At 42.6% G+C, this 25,288-nt stretch overlaps 1 protein-coding gene across 2 annotated transcripts in view; it reads right to left on the bottom strand.

Moving 5' to 3' along the window:
- The window catches only part of LOC137347893 (proto-oncogene Wnt-3), a 110,123-nt gene that overhangs the window by 67,600 nt on the left and 17,235 nt on the right, over positions 1 to 25,288 (bottom strand). The window contains exons 1-2 of one of the 2 annotated variants that reach the window (XM_068012937.1): positions 21,391 to 21,421; positions 20,449 to 20,691 (exon numbers count right to left, since the gene is read on the bottom strand). In XM_068012937.1, coding sequence (XP_067869038.1) covers positions 20,449 to 20,575 — 127 coding nt within the window. In that variant the 5' untranslated portion in view covers positions 20,576 to 20,691; positions 21,391 to 21,421. Of the gene's footprint in view, positions 1 to 20,448; positions 20,692 to 21,390; positions 21,422 to 25,288 lie in introns of those variants that run through there. The other variant, XM_068012936.1, reaches the window with a different exon arrangement.

The following is a 25,288-nucleotide window of genomic DNA, read 5'->3' as shown; positions in this document are numbered from 1 at the left end:
CCAGTTTTTTTTTAGTAATTCTGGTTGAGGGATAACTATTGGCTGAGCCAACAGGAAGCATTCCCCTACTCTTCTTCAAGATAACACTATCGGACCTTTCATGACCAGCTAAGAGGGCAGATGGGGCCTCCGTTTGATATCTCTACCCCATAGCATTCCTTATTAATGTACTGGTGTGTCAGTCCAGATTTTGTGCTCAAGCCTCAGGAGTGGGACTTGAACCTTTTGACTCAGGGACACTAAGCCACATTTTAAAACAAAATTTAAAAACTTTAATATGTTTACTATACATCTATCTATCTGTTGTAGGTGAGCAGTTCCTCTACCATTCTCCATATATGGATTGCAACAGTCATACCCTCAGGCGGCTGTAGATGGAAGAAGCAGGCAATATGTAGATCCTCAAGGGCCAGGGGCTGTCAGTTACAGGGGTGTTTCCTGCACTGACACTTATTTTGGTGGTGAGCCAAGCAATGTAGGGATGTGGTGATAATTAGTAAAGTTAACCAGGGGCAGTCAGTTGTAAAGACATGAAGGTACTTTTAACAATATAATTGGAAAAGATCTGACACATTGGAAAAGACTTTCATGCCTTTCAGTTTATATTCAGATTATTTCCCTCCAGATTGTTTTCCCTCTTATGTATGTAGCTCACCAATTCTGGAGGTAAAAGTTCTGATGTGGGGTCTCCACCCAAAACTTTTCTTTTCTCTTGCACGTCCTGGCAGACCTGCAGGGAATTTCCAGAATTTTTCTTTTTTATTTCAACTCTCAAGTGTTCAAATGTTTTGCTTTGATTGGAATGCTACTTGCAGAGGCAAAATCTTGCACTGATTTGCAACTTTCTCTCCCCTTGCTGTTTCTTAATGCTTCTTCCACACAGTTTTGTTCACACTGACATTGTACGTTAGATGCAAACAATATTTTACAGCACCATACACAGCATTTTATATGAACCTATCTGATATATCTGGACAAATTCACATAGTATTTGATCAAAAAACCCTGCACTGTATTTTGCATGTACCTGCAGGGTTTTTTAAAATACTATTGAATCCCAATAAGCTCATTTAATTATTCAAACTGAAAATGCCCAGTACAACATTCTATTGCAGAACATGACATCATTAAGAAAGTGTTGTTTCTGTTTTAAAAGAAAGGCTTGCATTTATATGCCAACTTTCACAATATCCCAAGGTGCTTTGCAGTACTTTTGAAGTGTAGTCACTGTTACAACATCGGAATTGTGGCAGTCAATTTGCACACAGCAAGGTTACCCAAAAAGCAATTTGATGATGACCAGGCAAGTGGTGTTGATTGAAGGATAAATATTGGCCAGAACACCAGAGAAAACTCCTCTGCTCTTCTTCAAAATAATGCTGCGGGATCTCTTACATCCACCTGAAGGGGAGACAGGGCCTCAGTTTGGCATCTCATCTGAAAGACAGCAGCTCCAACAGTGCAGCACTCCCTCAGTACTGGAGTACCAGCCTAAATGTAGTACTCAAGTCTCTGGAGTGGGACTTCACTCCACAAACTTCAGACTCAGACATAAGGGGTTGAATTTTCAAAGCCCGTTGGGATTGGAAGGAGATGCGTGCATGATTTGAAGATTGCGTTCTTGGAGGTCGGCTGAGTCCTGCCACCTCTGGAAGGCAAAGCTATTTTTAAAGGGACACTGGGGAGCAATTCTGCACACCTCCAATGAATTGCTTGTTGAGCTCATTGTGGAGCCCATTAACAGGCTTGTCAGCAGCAGTGTGCGATTTTCAAAGGAAGGGCACAGGGAAAACACCATGTCTGGACCACGGCAGGATTTAGGAGACGTGAACAATGAGAAAGGCCATAAGGGCTATGGGAAGGGCTGATTAACATAATGCAGAGGTCCAAAATAAAGCTCAGCTACTCCAAAAGTGCCACAGAGTAGCCATTACTGGAATTGTATGACTTGCCTTTCTCAGTGGTTTGTGGTAGGAATCTGGAGAGGGATGTGAGGTCGCTGGCATCACTGAAGCAGCTGGGTTGGCAGGAGAAGGCTGAGTGAACTCACAAATCCCAGCTGACAGAGTTCAGATGCGGACAGGATACTCTGACATTGGAGCTTCAGTAAATGCAACCTTCTGGACAGGAGGAGGCCAGACGAGCACAGCGGGGGTCCGCAAGGGGAAGAAGGTGCTACCCAATACATCGGGTATACCGCCCAAGAGTCAGCTACCTGCAAATGACAAAGTGCCAGTGCCGTAGGAGACTGTGCCTGTCCAGGTCTCGGACATTTGTGCACTGATCCACAAAGATCTGAGGCTTCGCGGCCCCCATGGCAGTCCCTTGTCTGCAGCTGTCAAAGTCTCCATCACCCTGCATTTCTGTACAACCGGTCGTTCCAGGGATTGGCTGCAGATCTAGATGGCATCTCGCAGTCGGCAGCTCATCACGCCATCAGGCAGGTCACAGATGGTATATTCAGGAGGGTGGGGGATTACATCCACTTTGACACAGATGGGCCTGCGTAGGCACAGAGGGCATTGGGTTTCGCCTCTATTGCTGGATTCCCCCCAGGTGCAGGGCATCATCCATTGTGTCCATGTGGCCATCAAGGCACCCAGGGCCAGCCAGTGAGATCCATCAACAGGAAGCGCTTCCAGTCCCTTACCGTCCAACTGGTCTGCAACCACAACAAGAGCTTCCTCCATGTGTGCGCTCGCTTTCCTGGCAGATGCCATGATCCTCATTCTCTGCCAGTCCATGCTGCTTCGGATCTTCACTCTATCCTCCAGAGTGCGAGGAAGAATCCAAGGGGACAAGGGAAATTCCTTGAAGAGTTGGTTATTGACCCCTCTACAGAAGCCCCAGGCAGAAGCACAGAGTCAATGCAACCAATGCCACCTGCTCAGCAGGACAACCATTGAGCAGGTCATCATGTAATTCGGTGGCATCCTCCAATACAAGGGTGTCAGTCACTGTGGTGGTCTGCTATGCTCTCCATAATATGGCCCTCCAGAGAGGTGTGGACCTTGAGGACAGTGAGGCCCTGAAAGGCGCTTAATAGGGGAGGACCAGGAGGTGAAAGAGGAACAAGAAGAAGAGGCAGAGGGGTAACACTGGACAGAGAAGTGCTTCTGCTGCACAAAATGGTGGCCTCCTCCTGCCACCCTCTGGGAAGAGGACCTTCCTCCTCTCCATCATGGCATCCAGCAATAGATCCCGGTCAGTATCGATGAAGCAAGGGTCCACCCTGCCCCTAGTGCCAGTCCTCCAGCTCCCCTGTGACATCTCCCTTCCCTCTGGCGCAGTGGAAGGTTTTGACACAAAATGCAGGTCTCTTCCTCAGGGGAACCAGCAGCCTCAGTGTCTTCGTGAGCCCCACACTTCATCTGACCCACCTCCATTCCCGGCCCCACTGGCTCTAAGTGGACAGGAAACCCCTCTGCATACCAATTAAGGGCTTACCCATTTGCAAATCTGAACCTGAATCAGTTTACTTACGAAGGCAGGTTTCTGAACCAAAACCAAGACCCAGCTCCTGTTTCCCACCTCGATAACAAAAATCCAGCCCAGGAGTTCTACCAGTTAGCCATAGCTGACATATAGCATAGCTAATATATGCTGGACTGAATATTCAAAATGCTAAGTAATTAAAACATGAGGTTTTATACTTAGTCAGAATTGTACATTCTAATTAAGGAAATCAGCTTCTGTTGATGTAATGCTGATTAGGTGGCACTATATAAATGCAGATTGTTCATCTGGAACTACCAAAACTATACAATATTTTATCAACCTATAAAAAAATCTGCCATGTTTACATAATATTTGTATAGTGGTTATGACTCCCCAAAGCCTGTCCACCATCTACATGGCACAAGTTAGGAGTGTGATGGAATACTCTCCAGTTGCCTGGATGGGTACAACTCCAACAACACTCAAGAAGCTCGACACCATCCAGGACAAAGCAGCCCGCTTGATTGGCACCCCATCTACAAACATTCATTCCCTTCACCACCGACACACAGTGGCAGCAGTGTGTACCATGTACAAGATAAGGCTCCTTAGACAGCACCTTCCAAACCCACGACCTCTACCAACTAGAAGGACAAGGGCAGCAAATGCATGGAATACCACCACCTGCAAGTTCCCCTCCAAGTCACACACCATCCTGACTTGGAACTATATTCCCGTTCCTTCACTGTCGCTGGGTCGAAATCCTGGAACTCCCTTCCTAACAGCACTGTGGGAGTACCTACCCCACATGGACTGCAGCGGTTCAAGAAGGCAGCCCACCACCACCTTCTCAAGGGCAATTAGCGATGGGCAATAAATGCTAGCCTGGCCAGCGATGTCCACATCCCATGAATGAATAAAAAAAAGGAAGGCATATGGGATACTTGCCTTTATCAGCTGAGGCATAGAATATAAGAGCAGGGAGGTTATGATGGAGCTGTATAAAACGCTAGTTGGGGTACTGTGTACAGTTCTGGGCACCACACTAAAGGAAGGATGTGATTGCACTGGAGAGGGTGCAGAGGAGATTCACCAGGCTGTTGCCTGGGCTGGAGCATTTCAGCTATAAAGAGAGACTGGATAGGCTAGGGTTGTTTTCCTTCGAGCAGAGAAGGCTGAGGGGAGATATGATTGAGGTATACAAAATTATGAGAGGCATCGATAGGTTAGATAGAAGGAAACTTTTTCCCTTAGCGGAGGTATCAATAACCAGGGGGCATAGATTTAAGGTAAGGGGTAGGTGGTTTAGAGGGGATTTGAGGAAAAATATTTTCACCCAGAGGGTGGTTGGAATCTGGAACACACTGCTTGAAGGAGTGGTAGAGGGAGGAACCCTCTCAACATTTAAGAAGTATTTAGATGAGCACTTGCAATGCCATAGCATATAAGGCTACAGGCCAAGTGCTGGAAAATAGGATTGGAATAGTTAGGTGCTTGATGGGCAGCATGGACATGATGGGCCGAAGGGCCTGTTTCTGTGCTGTATAACTCTATGACTCTATTCCCACTGTGCTATATTGCTATATATCCCAATGGAGCATCCCTTTACAAATCTACACTACAGTCCCAGAAATTACACAACCCCCAAACGAGTTGAGGTAGAAGATCAACTATGATCATATTAAATGGTGGAGCAGGCTCGAAGGGCCAAATGGCCTACTCCTGCTTCTATTTCTTACTTTCTTATGTCATTAAATGAAAGTTGGTAATATTAATGGTGAAGCGATTAACACATTTGTAGAACATTCATTTGTCTCAGATTCATTGATATTTAAAACCAAGAGGGTTAATACCCACTTTAAAACAGGGACAGAGGAATATCACAAGATCACAAGGTCGCAAATGTCACCCCACTGTTGAAGAAGGGAAGGAGAGAGGAAAAAGGGAATTACAGACCTGTTAGCCTTACATCAATCATTGGGAAAATGCTAGAATCTATTCTAAAGGATGTGATAAATGGACACTTGGATAATAATGATCTGATTGGGCATAGTCAACATGAATTTATGGATGGGAAATCATGTTTGACGAAACTGTTGAGTTTTTTGAAGATGTTATTAACAAAATTGGTAAAGTGGATGTGGTATACTTGGAATTTCAGAAGGCTTTTGATAAAGTCCCCCACAGGAGGTTGGTTAGCAAAATTAAAGCTCATGGGATAGGAGGTACTATACTGGCATGGATTAAAGATTGGTTAATAGGCAGAAAACAGACAGTAGGAATAAATGGGTCATTCTCGCATTGGCAGGCTGTGACTAGTGAGGTACAGCAGAGATCAGTGATTGGGCTGCAGCTGTTCACAATATATATCAATGATTTGTATGTGGGGACCAAATATAGTATTTTCAAGTTTGCAGATGACAGAAAATTAGGTGGGAATGTGTGTCGTGAGGAAGTTGCAAAGCAGCTTCAAGGGGATTTGGGCAGACTTAGTGAGTGGGCAAGAACATGGCAGATGCAATATAATTTGGAAAAATGTGAGGTTATCCACTTTGGTAAGAGGAATAGATGTGCAGAGTATTTCTTAAATGGTAAGCGATTAGAAAGTGTAAATGTACAAAGGGACCTGGGTGTCCTTGTCAATAAGTCACTGAAAGCTAACATGCAGGTGCAGCAAGCAATTAGGAAGGCTAATGGTATGTTAGCTTTTATCGCAAGAGGATTTGAGTCCAGGAGTAGTGAAGTCTTGCTTCAAATGTATAGAGCCTTGGTTAGACCACACTTGGAGTACCTTAGGAAGGATATTATTGATATGGAGAGAGTGCAAAAAAGTTCACCAGACTTGTTCCCGGGATGGTGGGACTGTCCTATGAAGAGAAATTGGGAAAACTGGACCTGTATCATCTAGAGTTTCCAAGAATGAGGAGTGATCTCATTGAAACCTAAGAAATACTTAAAGGGATAGACAGGGTAGATGCAAGTGAGATGTTTCCCCTGGTTGGGGAGTCTAGAACCAGGGGACTAGAACCAGGGAACACAATTTCAAAATAAAGGGGAAGCCACTAAGGACAGAGATGAGGAGAAATTTCTTTGCTCAGAGTGTTGTGAATCTTTGGAATTCTCTACCCCAGAGGGCTGTGGAAGCTCAGTCATTGAGTATGTTTAAAGATTTCTAAATACAAATGACATAAAGGGATATGAGCATAGTGTGGGAAAAAGGCATTGAAGTGGATGATCAGCCATGATCATATTGAATATAAGGCAGGCTTGATGGGCTGAATGGCCTAATCCTGCTCCTCTGTTCCTATGTTCCTATCACATTGACTGTTGATCAGTTATTATCACCTGTGGTAATATTGTTGGCTAATTTTGTTATAGTTGATGTATTCTGCAAAACTATACACAGTCATGCACTACATAAATGGTTGAGGTGAATAGTATAGATGCATTTAAAGGGAAGCTAGATAGGTACTTAAGGGAGAAAGGAATAAAAGGTGATAGGGTGAGATGAAGTATAGTGGGAGGAGGTTCATGTGGAGCATGAACACCAGCATGGATCAGTTGCACTGAGTGGCTGTGCTGTAACTTTTATGTAATTTCTGTGTAATTTAAATTATTAATCCTCAGCTGTTAAAAGGGAAATTTCCAATATACGCTGCTTTAAGATCAGCCAGGGTGAAAGAGGCTACAAAGAGCATGGCTCACACAGCATGTGACTGAAGACCTCTCACCCTTCCCCCCCTTACAATGTATGTTCATACCATAAATGGGTATTATATATTTTGCACATACCTACAAGAGGATTTCATACAAATACAAGCATTGCCTTGTAAAAATCTACACCATATCTTATATAAACAAGCACAATACCATACACAAATCAGACATCACACCATCTTAAAAATGTAAACACTGCTGACATGAAAACCTGCACAATATGTAAAGTTGATACTTTTCCAAAACTATATATTATTTTGTAAAACCTCAGACATTATTCATATACCAACCTGCATGTGGACATTTCATACACATCAGCTGCAATATTTACCAACCTACCAGCACTTTGTTGAACTCAAGACTGATTGCAATCTAACTGATGAGTTAGATGCCACTCTAACTCATCCCTTTCTAGGATCCCAAACTGGATCTGCCAACCTCCCCCACACTTCCCTTCCTCATTCAATCTGCAGGTTTTTCAAACCCAATCCTGGTGTCACTGAACCATGACTTTTTGATTTAGCTTACTTTTGCTCCTACTTTTTGCAACTATGGTAATATCTAGCAATGTGGAATCTGACCCTTCAACTGCATTGTTCAACATTAAATAAAAAGGACCTTAAACAAATCTACAACTTTATTGAAGCCTACATTTGTTTATTTTTAATCAATCATCTTTTGTGCAGGTTTTCAAAAACGTCCTCACAAAAATAAATCTTATCTTAATCACAGTCCATGCTGATAACCTGGATAAAAATACAATCTGACTTTATAAAAGCTTGTTTTCAATATCATATGATTACTGCTTCAATAATGTTCGAAAGAAAATGGATGAGAATTCTTGTTTAATCTATTTTCTGAACCGAAATTTGGCTTTTAATATTAACACATCTTACTTCCTGTGAGTCTATAAAAAGACAGTCATTTCTACTTAAATCTCAGTTATTAAGTCCACCCTGTCTTCAGTGCATTTTGGCCAGAAAACATGTGACTCCCTTGTTGATGCTTTCTTACACCAATTTGAATTTGCATCTGGTGTGGTATAATTCCAGTTGTCAAGAAAACATAATATGCAAAATGAGCAATATTAATTAATTGTTTGGAAACTTACATTAGACTTTTAATGGAGAAAATCCTAGAATTAACTTTTAAAGAAAATGGCAACCAAGATGGCCACTGCAATTTGCATCTGAAATAACTGACATTCCAGAACATCGAATTGGAGACACAAGTCTAACAAGAAGCCCAGACAGGACAATATTTTGGCTAGTTGAGCAGATTATCTAGATCACCCTCATTAGAGGGACAGTCAAAGCCATCTTGGGCATTCATGAGTAGATATTATCTTGTAATAATGTCCCTCCAGGAGGTAAACACTGACAATACCACCTGAGAGAGGTTTTGGGGTTTTAGACTTTGAACCTCATTAAAAATAAAGGGGATTGAGAGAACCAGGTGACCATCTCCCCAGGCTGTGTAAAACTGGGAGTTTTGTTACACACAAAGAGACAAACAGTAATTGAGACTGCAGCAGCAGAGAAGGCTGTGTTTTTTTTAATTCATTCATGGGATTTGGGCATCGCTGGCCAGTCCGGCATTTGTTGCCCATCCCTAATTGCCCTTGAGAAGGTGGTGGTGAGCTGCCTTCTCGAACCGCTGCAGTCCATGTGGGGTAGGTAGACCCACAGTGCTGTTGGGAAGGGAGTTCCAGGATTTTGACCCAGCAACAGTGAAGGAACGGCGATATAGTTCCAAGTCAGGATGGTGTGTGACTTAGAGAGGAACTTGCAGGTGGTGGTGTTCCCAGGCATTTTCTGCCCTTGTCCTTCTAGTTGGTAGAGGTCGTGGGTTTGGAAGGTGCTGTCTAAGGAGCCTTGGTGTGCCTCCCTTTTTCTCTTTCTCTCTCCAGTAAACATCAAATTTGAAAACCATCTGTGACTGTGGACCCTCCAAGCCTACAGATTGCTACAGAGACCAGGGGAAGAGAGCCACTTACAAGACTGCCTCCAAGAAAACCCTGATCCAAGTGGGCCAGCCACAAAAGTGCACTTTGATTAGCCAAAGACTTCAAGAATACAACTCCAGCCAGAAGACCACTGTATCATCCAACCTCAAACTGCTTATTTAACTATTATTTATTCTGGACTTTCCATTTTGTAATCCATTTGTGTGTGTGATCCTTGTGTGAATGTATCCATGAATGTGTAGTGTTTTGTTTTATTATTTTAATGGGGTTTAGCTTGTTGAGTATAATAAACTTACCTCTTTTTTGTTTAAACTCAAGAAAACCTGTCTGTTTTTTTCATGATTACATGCAGGTAACAGGTAAAACACTCACTGAAGTGGTAAATACAACCACTGTTTAAAAAGGAATAAACCCTGTTGCAGTCAAATAAGAGGAAGGGCAAGAGAGGTGACTATTACCCCCTCCTCACCTGGCCATTGTGAAGCTGCATTTTAAAGGTTCTTGGGTTGCTTGTTGAACCAACTGGGATGTCATAAATTTACTATCCAATCTTTTTAATACTGGCAGTTCATTGATATTTGAACTCTGCTAACATTAAAAATGAGTTGCTTGGGGAGAAGAGCTCTCCATATACATCCAAAAAGAAAGATGCATTTATATAGCACCTTTTACAATCTCAGGTTGCACCAAAGCACTTTATAGCCAATGAAGTACTGCCACTGTTGTAACATAGGAAATACTGCAGCCAAATTGCACAAAGAAAGATCCCACAAACATATCATCTGTTTTGGTGATTTGGTTGAGGAATAAAGATTGCCAAGGACATTGAGAAGAACTCCACTGCTCTTTTTCAAATGGCGCCATGGGATCTTTTACATCCACCTTAGAGGGCAAACATTACAGTCCCATCTGATAGACAACACCTCCAACAGTGCAGCACTCCCTCAATACTGTACTGGTGTGTCAGCCTAAAGTTTGCACTCATGTCACTGGAGTGGGACTTGAACTCACAACTTTCCACCTCAGAAGCAAGAGGAGCCATGACTGACACTCATCCAACAGCAATGCACCAACCTTAGTGTGATTTGACAGTCGGCAGTATAGCGCTGATGTGCCAGAACAGCTTATCACGTCCCACAGGTATGGGTCTGAGACAATTAACTGCAGCTTTAATAAATAAATATTTAAAGCTTTAAATATATTAAGTAACTAGTGGTCAACTGATAAAAACAACTAGCAAAATAAATAAAGTTGCTGCTGAGGTGGGAACTAGGTGCTGTGGCAGGTTAGTTACTGACCTTTCTACCTCTTGGATCCGGATTCAAATCCAGCCCAGACTGACGGGATAGAAATCTCTTTAGCCCTCTGAGAAATATTATCACAATCTAGTTCTGAATGGGACATGGTCCGCCAGCATACAAATGCCCCTAATTTAGCACCAATATGTGTTATCACTCAGTAGCCTAAGGATAGTTGGTGTGAGAAATGAAAACAATGACACATTAGTGCACAAGGGAGTACTTGATGTTGATACTGAAGAGTCTGAAATATGTGTTCAATTCCTCAGCTTGATAATTAGAAAAAAGGCTGCAATCAAAAGTAGCATTACTGAATGAGTCATGAAAGAAACTGCTTATGCTCCTCTCAACTATAATCCTGACTCTAAAACATTGTTTTAAACTCTGATCACCTTAAACTTGTAATAAAGGGGTGGTTTCTGTTTATTGAAGCAACACTATAATTCCGCTAATCATAGAGCAAGGCTAAATTCAACAATAACTTGCATTTATATGTTCTGATGAAAGGTCATTGACTGAAACATTAGATTCATAGAGTCATAGAGTTATACAGCACAAAAACAGGCCTTTCGGCTCACCGTGTTCGCGCCGACCATCAAGCGTATCTATTCTAATCCCGTTTTCCAGCACTTGGCCCATAGCCGTGTATGCTATGGCGTTTCAAGTGCTCATCTAAATACTTCTTAAATGTTGTGAGGGTTCTTGCCTCTACCACTCCTTCAAGCAGTGCGTTCCAGATGCCAACCACGCTCTGGGTGAAAATATTTTTCCTAAAATCCCCTCTAAACCTCCTGCCCCTACCTTAAATCTATGCCCCCTGCTTATTAACACCTCCGCTAAGGGAAAAAATGTCTTCCTATCTAATCTATCTATGCCCCTCATAATTTTGTATACCTCAATAATGTCCCCCCTCAGTCTTCTCTTCTCTAAGGAAAACAACCCTAGCCTTTTCAGTCTCTCTTCATAGCTGAAATGCTCCAGCCCAGGCAACATCCTGGTGAATCTCCTCTGCACCCTCTCCAGTGCAATCACATGCTTCCTTTAGTGTGGTGACCAGAACTGTACACAGTACTCCAGCTGTGGCCTAACTAGCGTTTTATACAGCTCCATCATAACCTCCCTGCTCTTATATTCTTGCCTCGGCTACTAAAGGTAAGTATCCCATATGCCTTCCTAATCACCTTATCTACCTGCGCTGCTGCCTTCAGTGATCTATGGGCAAGTACAGCAAGGTCCCTCTGACCCTCTGTACTTCCTGGGGTCCTACAATGCATTGTATATTCCCTTGCCTTGTTAGTCCTCTCAAAATGCATCACCTCACACTTCTCAGGATTAAATTCCATTTGCCACTGCTCCACCCATTTTACCAGTCCATCTATATCGTCCTGTAATCTAAGGCTTTCCTCCTCATTATTTACTACACCACCAATCTTCGTGTCATCTGCGAACTTACTGATCATACCTCCTATATTCACGTCTAAATCATTAATGTAGTCACATTAACTCACTTTCTCTCTGCACAGATGCTGCCTGACCTCCTGAATGTTTCCAGCATTCACTGTTTTTATTTCAGATTTCCAGCATCCGCAGTATTTGCCTTTTGTATTTACATTTATAGAATGCAAAGTTCCTTCACAGAAGCATAATAGAGACATAAATTGACACCGAGCCAAAGAAGGGGATATTGGGAGGGGTGACTAATAGTTTGGTCAGCAGTAGGTTTTAATGGGAGTCTTAAAGGAGAAGGGATGAAAGGCAGCGAACTTTAGGGAGGGAATTTCAGAGCTTAGGGCCCAGACGGCTGAAGACATGACTACCAAAGGTGGGGAGAAAGGAATGGGTACATACAATAGGCCAGTGTTGGTGAAAGTCAGAGATCTTGAAGGATTGTAGGGCTGGAGGAGATTATTGGGGTCGAGAGGGCTAAGACCATGAAGGGATGTGAACACAAGGATGATGATTTTAAATTGGAGGCATTAGAGAACAAGGCTTAATCCCTAAACAATGCTACAATCTCGATAACTCTTAATCCTAACAACACTACAATAATGTTATCCTAACCAATGCTATCATTATTTCAGTGAGCTAGTGGTCAATCTATGGAACAAGCTCCCTAGAGTGATAGTGGAAAGAGATAGTGTTAATTCATTCAAATGTAAATTAGATAGATTTCCTTCAGAAAGCAACATTTTGGGATACAGTACATGAGTAATTTGAGACTTAGCATGTGGTCAGTGTAACATGCTTGGGAGGAACAGGTAACTTTGGGCCTATGACTCCCAAAGCTTTCCATCACTGGGCATTTTCCCTGTCACATGCCCGGCTCTGGTGTAGAGTAATTGATAGAAATTGATCGCTATGATTAGTCAATGACTCCATTATCATTGCCTCAAGCAACTACCAGGATGGCAGAAGGTGAACTGGAGGGACCTTGGGTGATCTTCATTTAATGATTCCTGTTTTAAAACACAGCGATAATTTTTGCAAACCCCTCAAAAGGAGTTTTTTTCGATCCTAATGAGAAAGCTTGCAGTAAAAAAAAATCAAGACCCACTTGAAATGAACATAGGTGCCGTCACACATTCAAAGGAACGTAAAATGATTTAAGAAATTAGATACATCTTTCATTAAGGATTTAATTGTGCTGCAGTTTCGAAGCAACAGGATTGGGAGATGCAAACTATGACCACGTGTCACTCTAGAAGAGGCTCTGGTGTCAGCTCTGATCTGCTGTCACTGCCACATCACCCCAGACAACTCCAGGCTTCATCTGCTGCCTCAAAGTATCATAAAGATATTAGCCAAGGATTTGCTGGAGGAGGCATCTAATGCAGTACCCTCTTACAGTTCTTCTCACACCCTTTAGTTCAAACTATTTTGCTGGAGCTGTGTGTGAGCTGATAATAGCATGGCAAGAACAATGGGGAATCTGGGACCTCAGTCAACTGCAGGATCAATAATCTACCTCCAATTAACCAATAAGATTTAAAGATTGAGAAAGAGACCGAAGAATGATAGAAAAGGAAATAGGGCAAACTAGGGACAAATCAGGTGCAGAAAAAACAGAGGGAAAGAAAGATTGGATTAAGAAAGATTAAGAAAAAGAGACATAAAGGAAAAGTAAATAAAAATGATTAAAAAGAGGTAAATTTTATATTAAAAAATCTTGAGGATAACGTTTACCTACAGCAGTGAGACTCCACAGTTTAAAACATTCCCTTCTGGGCCTCCAAAATTCAGTGACATTGCAGGAAAATAAATCTCATCATTAAAAAGGTCCTTATGTGCTTAAATACTAGTCCTAACTTCATGCAGATAGTTTTATTCATTTTAACAGCATAAATGCAACAATTTCTGAACACTCATTGGGAGACAGACAGCGAGATCCCATTTTCACAAGGCTAACATTGGAGGAGCGCAAAACATCCAGCAATTTGTGGCGATTCACATCTGATGGTGTATCTCTTCCTCACCACTGTTGCTGTTATTTTTACAAACTAATAATGGGATCAAGTAAATTCATCCTTATTCCACAGCAAGTTCTGTGTAATGGAAGAGCTCAGGCAGCTGAAGGCTTTGAAATGGGAAGTGAGGGAATTGTTGTATTGGGTTGTTCTGCAATAAACTCACAATCCCTATCATTTATACTAATATTTCTTTTACTAAATTTAGTACTTCAGCTGATTTCCAATTTACCACCAATTCCCCATTTTAATCTGTACGTACATTACAATATTGTAATGCTTTTCAGATAAATCAATAAACATGTTTTAAACACAGTGAACATTAAATTCTTCATAAGAAAGTGATGGTGAGGAATCACTTTTAGGTGGTTGCAAATGTACTCTGGTTGCAGATGGGTCATGCCAACAAACCAGCAGGTAACAGTATTCATTCATCTCCCTCTGTTCAACATCATTGAATAGTTCACACCAAGAGCAATTCCTCATTTCTGTAAACAGTACTAAAATGAGATAGTAGTTCTACAGAAAACATCTAACATTTCCCATAATTTTTATTAATAAAAATACATTTTAACTGTTTATTCAGACTTGAAATCTGCTCTACAGTAAAGTACCGGTCATACTTACTAAACAAGGGTACACTAAATTATTATTTTTTATTAATTAGCAAAAAAAAAATATGGAACTGAAAGCTAGTCTCGGTAATGGTGTCCATGAAACTACCATCAATTGTCGTAAAAACTCACCTGGTTCACTAATGTCCTTTAGGGAAAGAAATCTGCCATCCTTACCTGGTCTGGCCTGGCCTATATGTGACTCCAGACCCACAGTAATGTAGTTGACTCTTAACTGCCCTCTGAAATGGCCCAGCAAGACACTCAGTTGTATGAAACTGCTACACAAAAGTTGAAAAGGAACAAAACTGGATGGAATACCTGACATCAACCCAGACACTGGAAAAGACAATGGCAAATCCAGCCTTGTCGACTCTGCAAAGTCCTCCTTACTAACATCTGAGAGCTTGTACCAAAATTGGGAGAGATGTCCCACAGACTAGACAAGCAACAGCCTGACATAGTCATACTCATGGAAAGATACCTTATATCCAATGTCCCAGATATCACCAACACCATTCCTGGGTATGCCTTGTCCCACCAGTAGGACAGACCCACCAGAGGTGGTAACACAGTAGAATACATTTGGGAGGGAGTTGACCTGGGAATCCTCAACATTGACTCCGGACCCCATGAAGTCTCATGGCATCAAGTCAAACATGGGCAAGGAAATCTCCTGCTGATTACCACCTACCACCCTCTGTCAGCTGATGAATTGGTACTCCTCCATGTTGAACACCACTTGGAAGAAGCACTGAGGATTGCAAGGCACAGAATGTACTCTGGGTGGGGGACTTCAATGTCCTTCACCAAGAGTGGCTTGGTAGAACTTCTACTGACCAAAGAGTCATTATGGGTGGAAGTCAGAAACAGGAAAGGAGCAGTCACTTTGTTGGGAGTTTTCTATAGACCCCCCAAATAGCAACAGAGACATGGAGGAACAGATTGGGAGGCAGATTTTGGAAAGGTGCAGAAGTAACAGGGTTGTTGTCATGGGTGACTTCAACTTCCCTAATATTGATTGGAACCTCCTTAGTGTAAATAGTTTGGATGGAGCAGTTTTTGTCAGGTGTGTCCAGGAAGGTTTCCTACTCAATATGTAGATAGGCCGAGTAGAGGGGAGACTATGTTGGACTTGGTGCTTGGCAACGAACCAGGCCAGGTGGCAGATCTCTCGGTGGGAGAGCATTTCAGTGATAGTGATCACAACTCCCTGACCTTTACTATAGTCATGGAGAGGGACAGGAGCAGACGGGATGGGAAAATATTTAATTGGGGGAGGGGGAATTACAATGCTATTAGGCAGGAACTGGGGAGCATAAATTGAGAACAGATGTTCTCAGGGAAATGCACGACAGAAACGTGGAGGTTGTTTAGGGAGCACTTGCTGCGACTGCTGGATAGGTTTGTCCCGATGAGGCAGGGAAGGGATGGTAGGGTGAAGGAACCTTGGATGACAAGAGATGTGGAACAGCTAGTCAAGAGGAAGAAGGAAGCTTACTTAAGGTTGAGGAAGCAAGGATCAGACAGGGCTCTAGAGGGTTACAAGGTAGCCAGGAAGGAACTGAAGAATGGACTCAGGAGAGCTAGAAGGGGACATGAAAAAGTCTTGGCGGGTAGGATTAAGGAAAATCCCAAGGCGTTCTACACTTATGTGAGGAACAGGAGGATGGCCAGAGTGAGGGTAGAGCTGATCAGGGATAGTGGAGGGTACTTGTGCCTGGAGTCGGAGGAGGTAGGGGAGGTCCTTAATGAATACTTTGCTTCAGTATTCACTAGTGAGAGGGACCTGGTCGTTTGTGAGGACAGCGTGGAACAGGCTGATATGCTCAAACAGGTTGAGGTTAAGAGAGAGGATGTGCTGGAAATTATGAATGATATGAGGACAGATAAGTCCCCGGGGCCAGACGGGATATACCCAAGGATATTACGGGAAGTGAGGGAAGAGATTGCTGCGCCTTTGGCGATGATCTTTGCGTCTTCACTGTCCACTGGAGTAGTACCGGATGATTGGAGGATGGCAAAGAAAGAGAATAGGGATAACCCTGGGAATTATAGACCAGTCAGTCTTACGTCGGTAGTGGGCAAATTATTGGAGAGGATTCTGAGAGACAGGATTTATGATTATTTGGATAAGCATGGTTTGATTAGAGACAGTCAGCATGGCTTTGTGAGGGGCAGGTCATGCCTCACAAGCCTTACTGAATTCTTTGAAGATGTGACAAAACACATTGATGAAGGAAGAGCAGTGGATGTGGTGTATATGGATTTTAGCAAGGCGTTTGATAAGGTTCCCCATGGTAGGCTCATTCAGAAAGTAAGGAGGCATGGGATTCAGGGAAAGTTGGCTGTCTGGATACAAAATTGGCTGGCCCATAGAAGTCAGAGGGTGGTAGTAGATGGAAAGTATTCAGCATGGAGCTCGGTGACCAGTGGTGTTCCACAAGGATCTGTTCTGGGACCTCTGCTCTTTGTGATTTTTATAAATGACTTGGATGAGGAAGTGGAAGGCTGGGTTAGCAAGTTTGCCGAAGACACAAAGGTTGCTGGAGTTGTGGATAGTGTGGAAGGCTGTTGTAGGTTGCAATGGGACATTGACAGGATGCAGAGCTGGGCTGAGAAGTGGCAGATGGAGTTCAACCTGGAAAAGTGTGAAGTGATTCATTTTGGAAGGTCGAATTTGAATGCGGAATACAGGCTTAAAGACAGGATTCTTGGTAGTGTGGAGGAACAGAGGGATCCTGGGGTCCATGTCCATAGATCGCTCAAAGTTGCCACCCAAGTTGATAGGGTTGTTAAGAAGGCGTATGGTGTGTTGGCTTTCATTAACAGGGGGATTGAGTTTAAGAGCCGCGAGGTTATGCTGCAGCTCTATAAGGCCCTGGTTCGACCACACTTGGAATATTGTGTTCAGTTCTGGTCGCCTCATTATAGGAAGGATGTGGAAGCTTTAGAGAGGGTGCAGAGGAGATTTACCAGGATGCCTCCTGGACTGGAGGGTACGTCCTACGAAGAAAGATTGAGGGAGCTAGGGCTTTTCTCATTGGATCGAAGAAGGATGAGAGGTGACTTGATAGAGGGGTACAAGATGATGAGAGGCATAGATAGAGTGGATAGTCAGAGACTTTTTCCCAGGGTGGAAAGGGCTATCACCAGGGGGCATAATTTTAAGGTGATTGGAGGAAGGTTTCGGGGAGATGTCAGAGGTAGGTTCTTTACACAGAGATTGGTGGGTGCGTGGAATGCGCTGCCAGCAGTAGTAGTAGAAGCAGATACATTAGGGGCATTTAAGCGACTCTTGGATAGGTACATGGATGATAGTAGAATGAAGGGTAGGTAGTTAGTTTGATCTTAGAGTAGGTTAAAGGTTCGGCACAACATCGTGGGCTGAAGGGCCTGTACTGTGCTGTACTGTTCTATATTCTATGCTCTATGTTCTAAGTGGCCGAGTCCTGAAGGACATAGCTGCCAAACTGGGCCTGTGGCAGGTGGTGAGGGAACCAACAAAAGGGAAAAGCTTACTAGACCTTGTTCTCACCAATCTACCTGTGGCAGATGTGTCTGTCCATGACAGTATTGGCAGGAGTGACCACCGCACCATCCTTGTGAAAACTAAGTCCCATCTTCACACTGAGGATACCTTCCATCATGTTGTGTTGCACTACCACCATGCTGAATGGGACAGATTTTGAACAAATTTGGAAGCTCAAAACTGGGCATCCATGAGGCACTGTGGACCATCAACAGCAGCAGAATTGTATTCAATCACAATCTGTAACCTCATGGTCTGGCATATCCCTCACTTCACCATTACCATCAAGACAAAGGGATCAACCCTGGTTCAATGAGGAGTGCAGGAGAGCATCCAAGGAGCAGCACCAGGCATACCTCAAAATGAGCTGTCAACCTGGTGAAGCTACAACACAGGACTACTTGCATGCCAAACAGCAAAGCAGCATGCAATAGACAGGGCTAAGTGATCCCACAACCAATGAATCAGATCAAAATTCTGCAGTCCTGCCACATCCAGTCATGAATTGTGATGGACAATTAAACAACTAACAGGAGGAGGAGGCTCCACAAATATCCCCATCCTCAATGATGGTGGTGGGGGGGCGGGGGGGGGGGGGGGGGGGGGGAGGGCAGCATATCAGTGCAAACGACAAGGCTGAAGCATTTGTGACCATCTTCAGTCAGAGGTGCCGAGTGGATGATCCATCTCGGCCTCCTCCTGAGGTACCCAGCATCACAGATCCCAGTCTTCAGCCAATTTGATTCACTCCATGTGAAATCAAGAAATGGCTGAAGGCACTGGATACTGCAAAGGTTCTGACAACATTCCTGCTGTAGTACTGAAGACTTGTGCTGCAGAACTAGCCGTGCCCCTAGCCAAGCTGTTCCAGTACAGCTACAGCACTGGCATCTACATGATAATGTGAAATATTGCCCAGGTATGTCCTAATCACAAAAAGCAGTTCAATTCCAATCTGGCCAATTATCACCTGATCAGTCTATTCCTGTTCACCAGCAAAGTGATGGAAGGTGTCATCAATAGTGCTATCAAGCACCATTTGAACAGCTACAACCTGCTCACTGATGCTCAGTTTGGGTTCCAGCAGAGTCACTTAGCTCCCGACCTCATTACAGCCTTGGCCCAAGCATGGACAAAAAAGCTGAACTCAAGATGTGTGGTGAGAGTGATTGCCCTGGATATCAAGACAGCATTTGACTGCGTGTGGTGTCAAGGAGCCCTAGCCGAATAAAAGTCAATGGGAATGGGGGGAAATATGTCTGTTGGTTGGAGTCCTACCGAGCAGAAAGGAAGATGATTGTGGTTGTTGGAGGCCAATCATCTCATCCAGGACATCACTGCAAGAGTTCCTCAGGGTAGTGTCCTAGGTCCAACCATCTTTGCTGCTTCATCAATGACCTTCCTGCCATCATAAGGTCAGAAGTGGGGATGCTTGCTAATGATTGTACAATGTTCAGCACCATTCACAACTATACAGATACTGAAGCAGTCTATGTCTGTATGTAGCAAGACATGGACAACATTCAGGCTTGGGAGGATAAATGGTAAGTAACATTTGTGCCACACAAGTGCCAGGCAATGACGATCTCCAACAAGAGAGAATCTAACCATCTCCCCTTGATGTTCAATGGCATTACCGTCACTGAATTCCCCACCATCAACATCCTGGGGATTACCATTGATCAGAAACTGAACTGGAGTAGCCATTTAAATGCTGTGGCGACAAGAGCCGGGAATTCTGCAGCGAGCAACTCACCTCCTGACTCCCCAAAGCCTGTCCACAATTTACAAGGCACAAGTCAGGAATGTGATGGAATAATCTCCACCTGCCTGGATGAGTGTGGCTCCAACAACATTGATGCACAGTGGCAGCAGTGTGCACCTTTCCAAGATGCACTGCAGCAACTCACCAAGGGTCCTTTAACTGCACCTTCCAAACCTGCAACCTCTTTCACCTAGAAGGACAAGAGCAGCAGACACGTGGGAACACCACAATCTGCAAGTCCACCCCCCCCCCCACCCCCCCCCCCCCCCCCACCCCAAGCCACACACCATCCTGACTTGGAATTATATCGCCGTTCCTTCACTGTCACTCCCGAACAGCACTGTGGGTGTACCTGCACCAAATGGACTGCAGCGGTTCAAGAAGGCATCTCACCACCACCTTCTCAAGGGCAATTAGGGATGGGCAACAAATGCTGGCCTAGCCAGCAACGCCCATATCCCATGAACGAATAAAAAAACAATATTATATTAATTCAAGACCTGCTCAGTAAATGTAGTTAGTCCACTATCTGTATTCATTCCTCTTATTTCATTCTCTGATTCCTTCCCCCCCTTGCGCAGCCTCCCCTGACAGGAAGGTACAATTTTTTATTCCCATGTCTGATCTTGCCCAGGGTCTGTCACACTGAAATACCTTTATCCAGCACTGGTCCGAAGATGGCCAGGTTGTCATTCACCGTGGTGCAGTTCCATCTCCTGCCCCTAAACTGATGTTGACACTCCTGGATTCCGATCTTGACCCCCTCGGCCACACTGGGCATGATCTCGATGTAGTTCCTGCAGAAGCGAAGTTGCTTCGGAACAAGGCCGGGGATGCTACCGCACAGGATGGGCTGAGAGCCGAGGGACGAGTACTGGTGTCCCAGGGCCAGAGACCTGCACAAGACAAGAGCTGGTTAAAACAGTCCATTTCACTTTAAGGAATTATTCATTTAAAGACATATTACCAGTCAGAAAGAAAGACAAAGTCTTGTCCCTACCTTCCTACATCATATCTATTACCGTTCCAGCCCTACCATTGCGTTCATTGGTTCTCAGCGAACGGCTTCTGTACTGTACCATGATTCATTACAAGTCCTGATGGTTTACAGATAAAGTGTGGTCCCGCGAATGGTTAACTAACTTTGATACCAATTTAAATATATGGCAAAAATCTGCAGATTAAGTGAATTCCAAACGCGCAATTTTGTCAATAAATAATTGACTTGAGGTCAGAATATTTCCGGCCAACAATATTTCTAATACAATTTCTATCCCTTTTCGTTACTTTTCTGCGGGATTCAGCGTTTGGCTGGCTTGCCATTTGCTTTCTCATTCGTAAACACTTTCATATTTGTCTTGGGACCCGTGCTGTGAAATGTTTTTGCGTAGGTTTTATTGGAGAGAATCCCATCTCGTTCATGTTGTGTATGGAACAATGATACAAACACTCCCACAATGGCAGTCAGATTACAAGATCAAAAAGGGCCGAACTGCTTCGATTAGCGGGTCACAGCGAGGCTGGTGTCCGTGGCTGACAGCTGTGAATTCGGGATAAAACTTGGGAAATGGAACTCCTGGAAATTTCAATGGGTGTAATAAACATTCGGAGAACCTCAAATGATTCTGGAATTAATGCTAACAAATATGATAAACTTTAATTGGGAGTTCCGTTTTGAAACGAATATGTAACGGTTTTAACAAGCAGCATTGGCCTCATACAAGAGGGAAGCGGGGGAAAAAATGGGTATTTCGACAGTAATTCGTAGGATAATCTGTTCAATCGAACAGAACCGTGTAAATGAAACCTGAGAAGCTATCGTTGGTTTAAGTACCGGGTGTCTGTGGTATAATTCTTCTGCATCTAGACTTTTAACTCACATAACTTTATCTAATAATTGTAAAATGTTTCCAAAACACCACCATTTAAACGTTTCCCGCTCACGAGTTCCCATTAAATGCCCCTTTCGAAGCGCCAAAGTGCCTGCGTGCTTTTCTCATTCGCCACAATTAGAAAAAATATTAATTAAAGAAAATGGCAAACGTCTTTACAATCCAGTAAACTTTCCCAGGGGAAAAATCCGGCCAGATTCCCAGCCCACCTTTCCTTGTGTTCGTAAACTCAGCACTCCGGCAAAAAGGCCATCTCTAAATCATGTAAATATTTATCGAGAAAAAGACCTGGCTATCGATGCTAGCAGGCTGCTTAGGAACTGTGTGATCAATATGGTCATTCACTGATCGTTCCTTTGCATAATGCGACATTAACCTACGCCTCGGGCCTCCAATCCCAATTCTGGCTTCGTTTAGCCACTGTTTTCAGATTGAAAATGCATGATTAAATACAAAGATAGTTTTGGCAATAATACATCTGATGAAAGTTTGTAAACCGGAACAGCAGTAAGGAGACTGCGGGTGCAGAACTGACTTAATAAATGTACCAAACCCATTCATGTACAAACACTTTCATCATCTTCCTACATCTATTGACACCTTATGCCGGAGCTGAATTCACGCCGTGAAGATGTTTTACCATCATCCGGTGAAAGAAAATCCACAAATTCAAAACAGAATTGGTCAAATAATTGGTATCGATCTAGTTCTTGATGTAGGGGAGTTAGTAACAGATTTGCTTCCTGCTTGTTCAATAGTTAACCACGTAGAACATCATAAAGCGTTCACTTTGTAATTCATGATTGTCAATCAAATCTTTAATATAAAATTAATTAAACCTAATTACGAATTAATATAGTGAACAAAAACAGATTTAAATATATGTTTTCACCATAAATGTAGTTGACCGTCTGCTCTAACCACGTGCAGACATATATAAAAAGACACACAGGTGGTAAGTATACAATGCACAGTTACATAGCCACAGAGATAGAAACACATTCTAAGGCGTACACTATCATGTATACATGTAAATACGACTACAGTCACACATACCACAGACTTTAAAAGAATTATCGATATTTAAAATACGCTCTGAATTCGAGTTCACAACCTTGCACTGACAGGGAAACACTGATGTGCTGTAGCAAAATGGCGAAACATTATTTTATGCGCATCCACATCAATATTATGGAAACATACATTCACAGCCACACACACATACAAAAAGATAATGCATACATATGTTTTTACTTATACATATAGGTATAATCATACACACAGAAATATAATCGATACATATACTTTAATATTTATGTTAATTAAACGTAGCTACTTGTTTAAGTGAGAGAATAAAAATCACAATCCGCCGACTATACATCCATTGGACCTTTTTACTATGTACTTGAGAAAATGTAGTAAGCTGAGAGATGGAAAGAGAATATTTCCTTTTCTAAATTTTAGTTCATTTTTCAAAAGAATTTTGATGTTCACAGAAAACTCTTACCCATTTTATTGGCAATTAAAAATGCAAACATTTCAATTATTGACACCTATGCGACAAGAGAAGGAGAGAGATAGAGTATCTTTTGATTGTTTGCTTTCAAGTTCAAATTGAAGCATTTTGATGAAAACTGAAAGCTGGTTTTGGATGGGGGGGAGCAGATTGAAAATATTGGTGTGATTGTCTCTGGCCCCTCATCACCTATTATTGGGCAGAGTGAATTGAAACTAATGGAGAGGAACTAATGGTAAGGTAACCTGACAAAAGAGGCCGGAAGACAACTGCAGAGTTCTACATTTTCTCAGCAATGTCCACCAGAAATTGTGGGCTGCAGCAATCAACGGTTGTTTTCCTACCATGCCACTCCATGCCTTCCACTCCCTTCCATCTGGAAGAAAGAAGAAGGAAAGCAAAAAACAGGCACAGAGAGAAACAAAATTAAGAATTAGAGAGAGAGGGGAGTTGCAAAAGAGCAGAGAATGAAACATTAAAAAAGAGGAGATACATAGGGAGAATCAGTAACACACAGACAACAGAGAAAGATAACAGAAACCATATTCTCTGAATTACTATTGGTATTGCCATGAGAGATTCGCTAGTAGATATAATAGATATGGAGATACACACACATAGATAGATTTCATGCTTGTAGATATAATAGATACATGTATACCCAGACACAGAGATAACATAATACAAACATACCAACACAAACATAGATATATCCAGTGCATACATGCCCACACACACATTGAAGTAATGATACATACCCACACACATGGACATAACGGATAGATACTTACCCACACAAATCTATATCTGACCAATCTTAGGTCTGTATGCACATCCTGTCGACAAACATTTCCTTTCTGATGTTACATTTTTGGGTCACACTTTTATGTTCATTGTCAAAATACGAAGGTTGAAATTCAACTGGCTGGTCTCAGTTTTTAATTAGCTTTGTAATTTAACTGGTCAGTTGGAAACACTGTATTACCATTTCCCTAAATTTATCACTTGCCATTTTTTCACTGAAGTTTAAAAGAGTTTTTACAATTTGATTTAAAAAAAACATAGCTATTCCTTTCACAATAACATGACAGACAGACAGATTGAGATAGAAAGGAAGAGACACACTGATAAATAGCAGATAGCATGACTTTTCTCATCTTATTTTGATTTATTTAATACAGAGTAAGTGAGTTGAATTGTGAAAGCAAATAAAGACTTTTTTGAAAAAAATAGAAAGGAGGAAAGGATAGAAACAGATTTAGGATGAGCATGAGCAGACATCTGGCCTCTGTCACCTGCCCTCAGGGTGAGCAAGTAAGAGTAAGTTGGAATGGTTGGAAGGTTAAGAGTGAGGTGACTGACAACATAGTAAGGGGAGATGAAGATATAGTGGGTAGCTCAAAACAGAAGAGATAGGGTAGTATTGCGTTAGGATTAGATGAGTCAGGTAGCAATACCAGTGAGGGTATTGTTAAGGGCAGACTAATGATTGGGTGAAGAAGTAGAGGATTAGATTTGAATTGAGGGATGGAAGAAACTTAAAGGGGTAAAGGCTGGAAAGGGAACTGCCACTGTAAACTTTGCCCTGCAGTTTTTGATGGCTCTTTCTCTGTCACTTAGCAGCACCTGCCACCTCCATACCAACTTATAATGAGGAAAGAAAAAGACAGGAGGGGTATAGAAAAGAGCAGAGAAAGAAATAAAATGCAAAGAGAGCACAGAAGAGTTAAAAGGAGAGGCAGAAGCAGAAAAGGAAAGGCAAAGTAACATGAGGATAATAGTCATGTAACAGAGAGACCATATTCTCTGACGGACCATGTATATACATATATATTATATCAGCTAGTGGATCACATATGGAATTACGCATATGCACACACATAACAAATATACATGTATATCCACACACATATAAATATGATAAATACATACATATATAAATAATGCCCACACTTTGACAAACTAGGAACATACAAAAATGACAAGCAGGAAATGATCAGCTGGTCCATCAAACCTGCCCTACACTCATAATTACTGAAGTATTATGACTAGAAACTTTTATCCTCAATCCTTGCACCACCCGCCC

Source organism: Heterodontus francisci, chromosome 33 (genome assembly GCF_036365525.1).
Source record: "Heterodontus francisci isolate sHetFra1 chromosome 33, sHetFra1.hap1, whole genome shotgun sequence".
NCBI classification, from domain to species: Eukaryota; Metazoa; Chordata; class Chondrichthyes; order Heterodontiformes; family Heterodontidae; genus Heterodontus; species Heterodontus francisci.
Note: the sequence above shows the minus strand (reverse complement) of the source record. Positions and strands in the feature narration are given on the sequence as shown.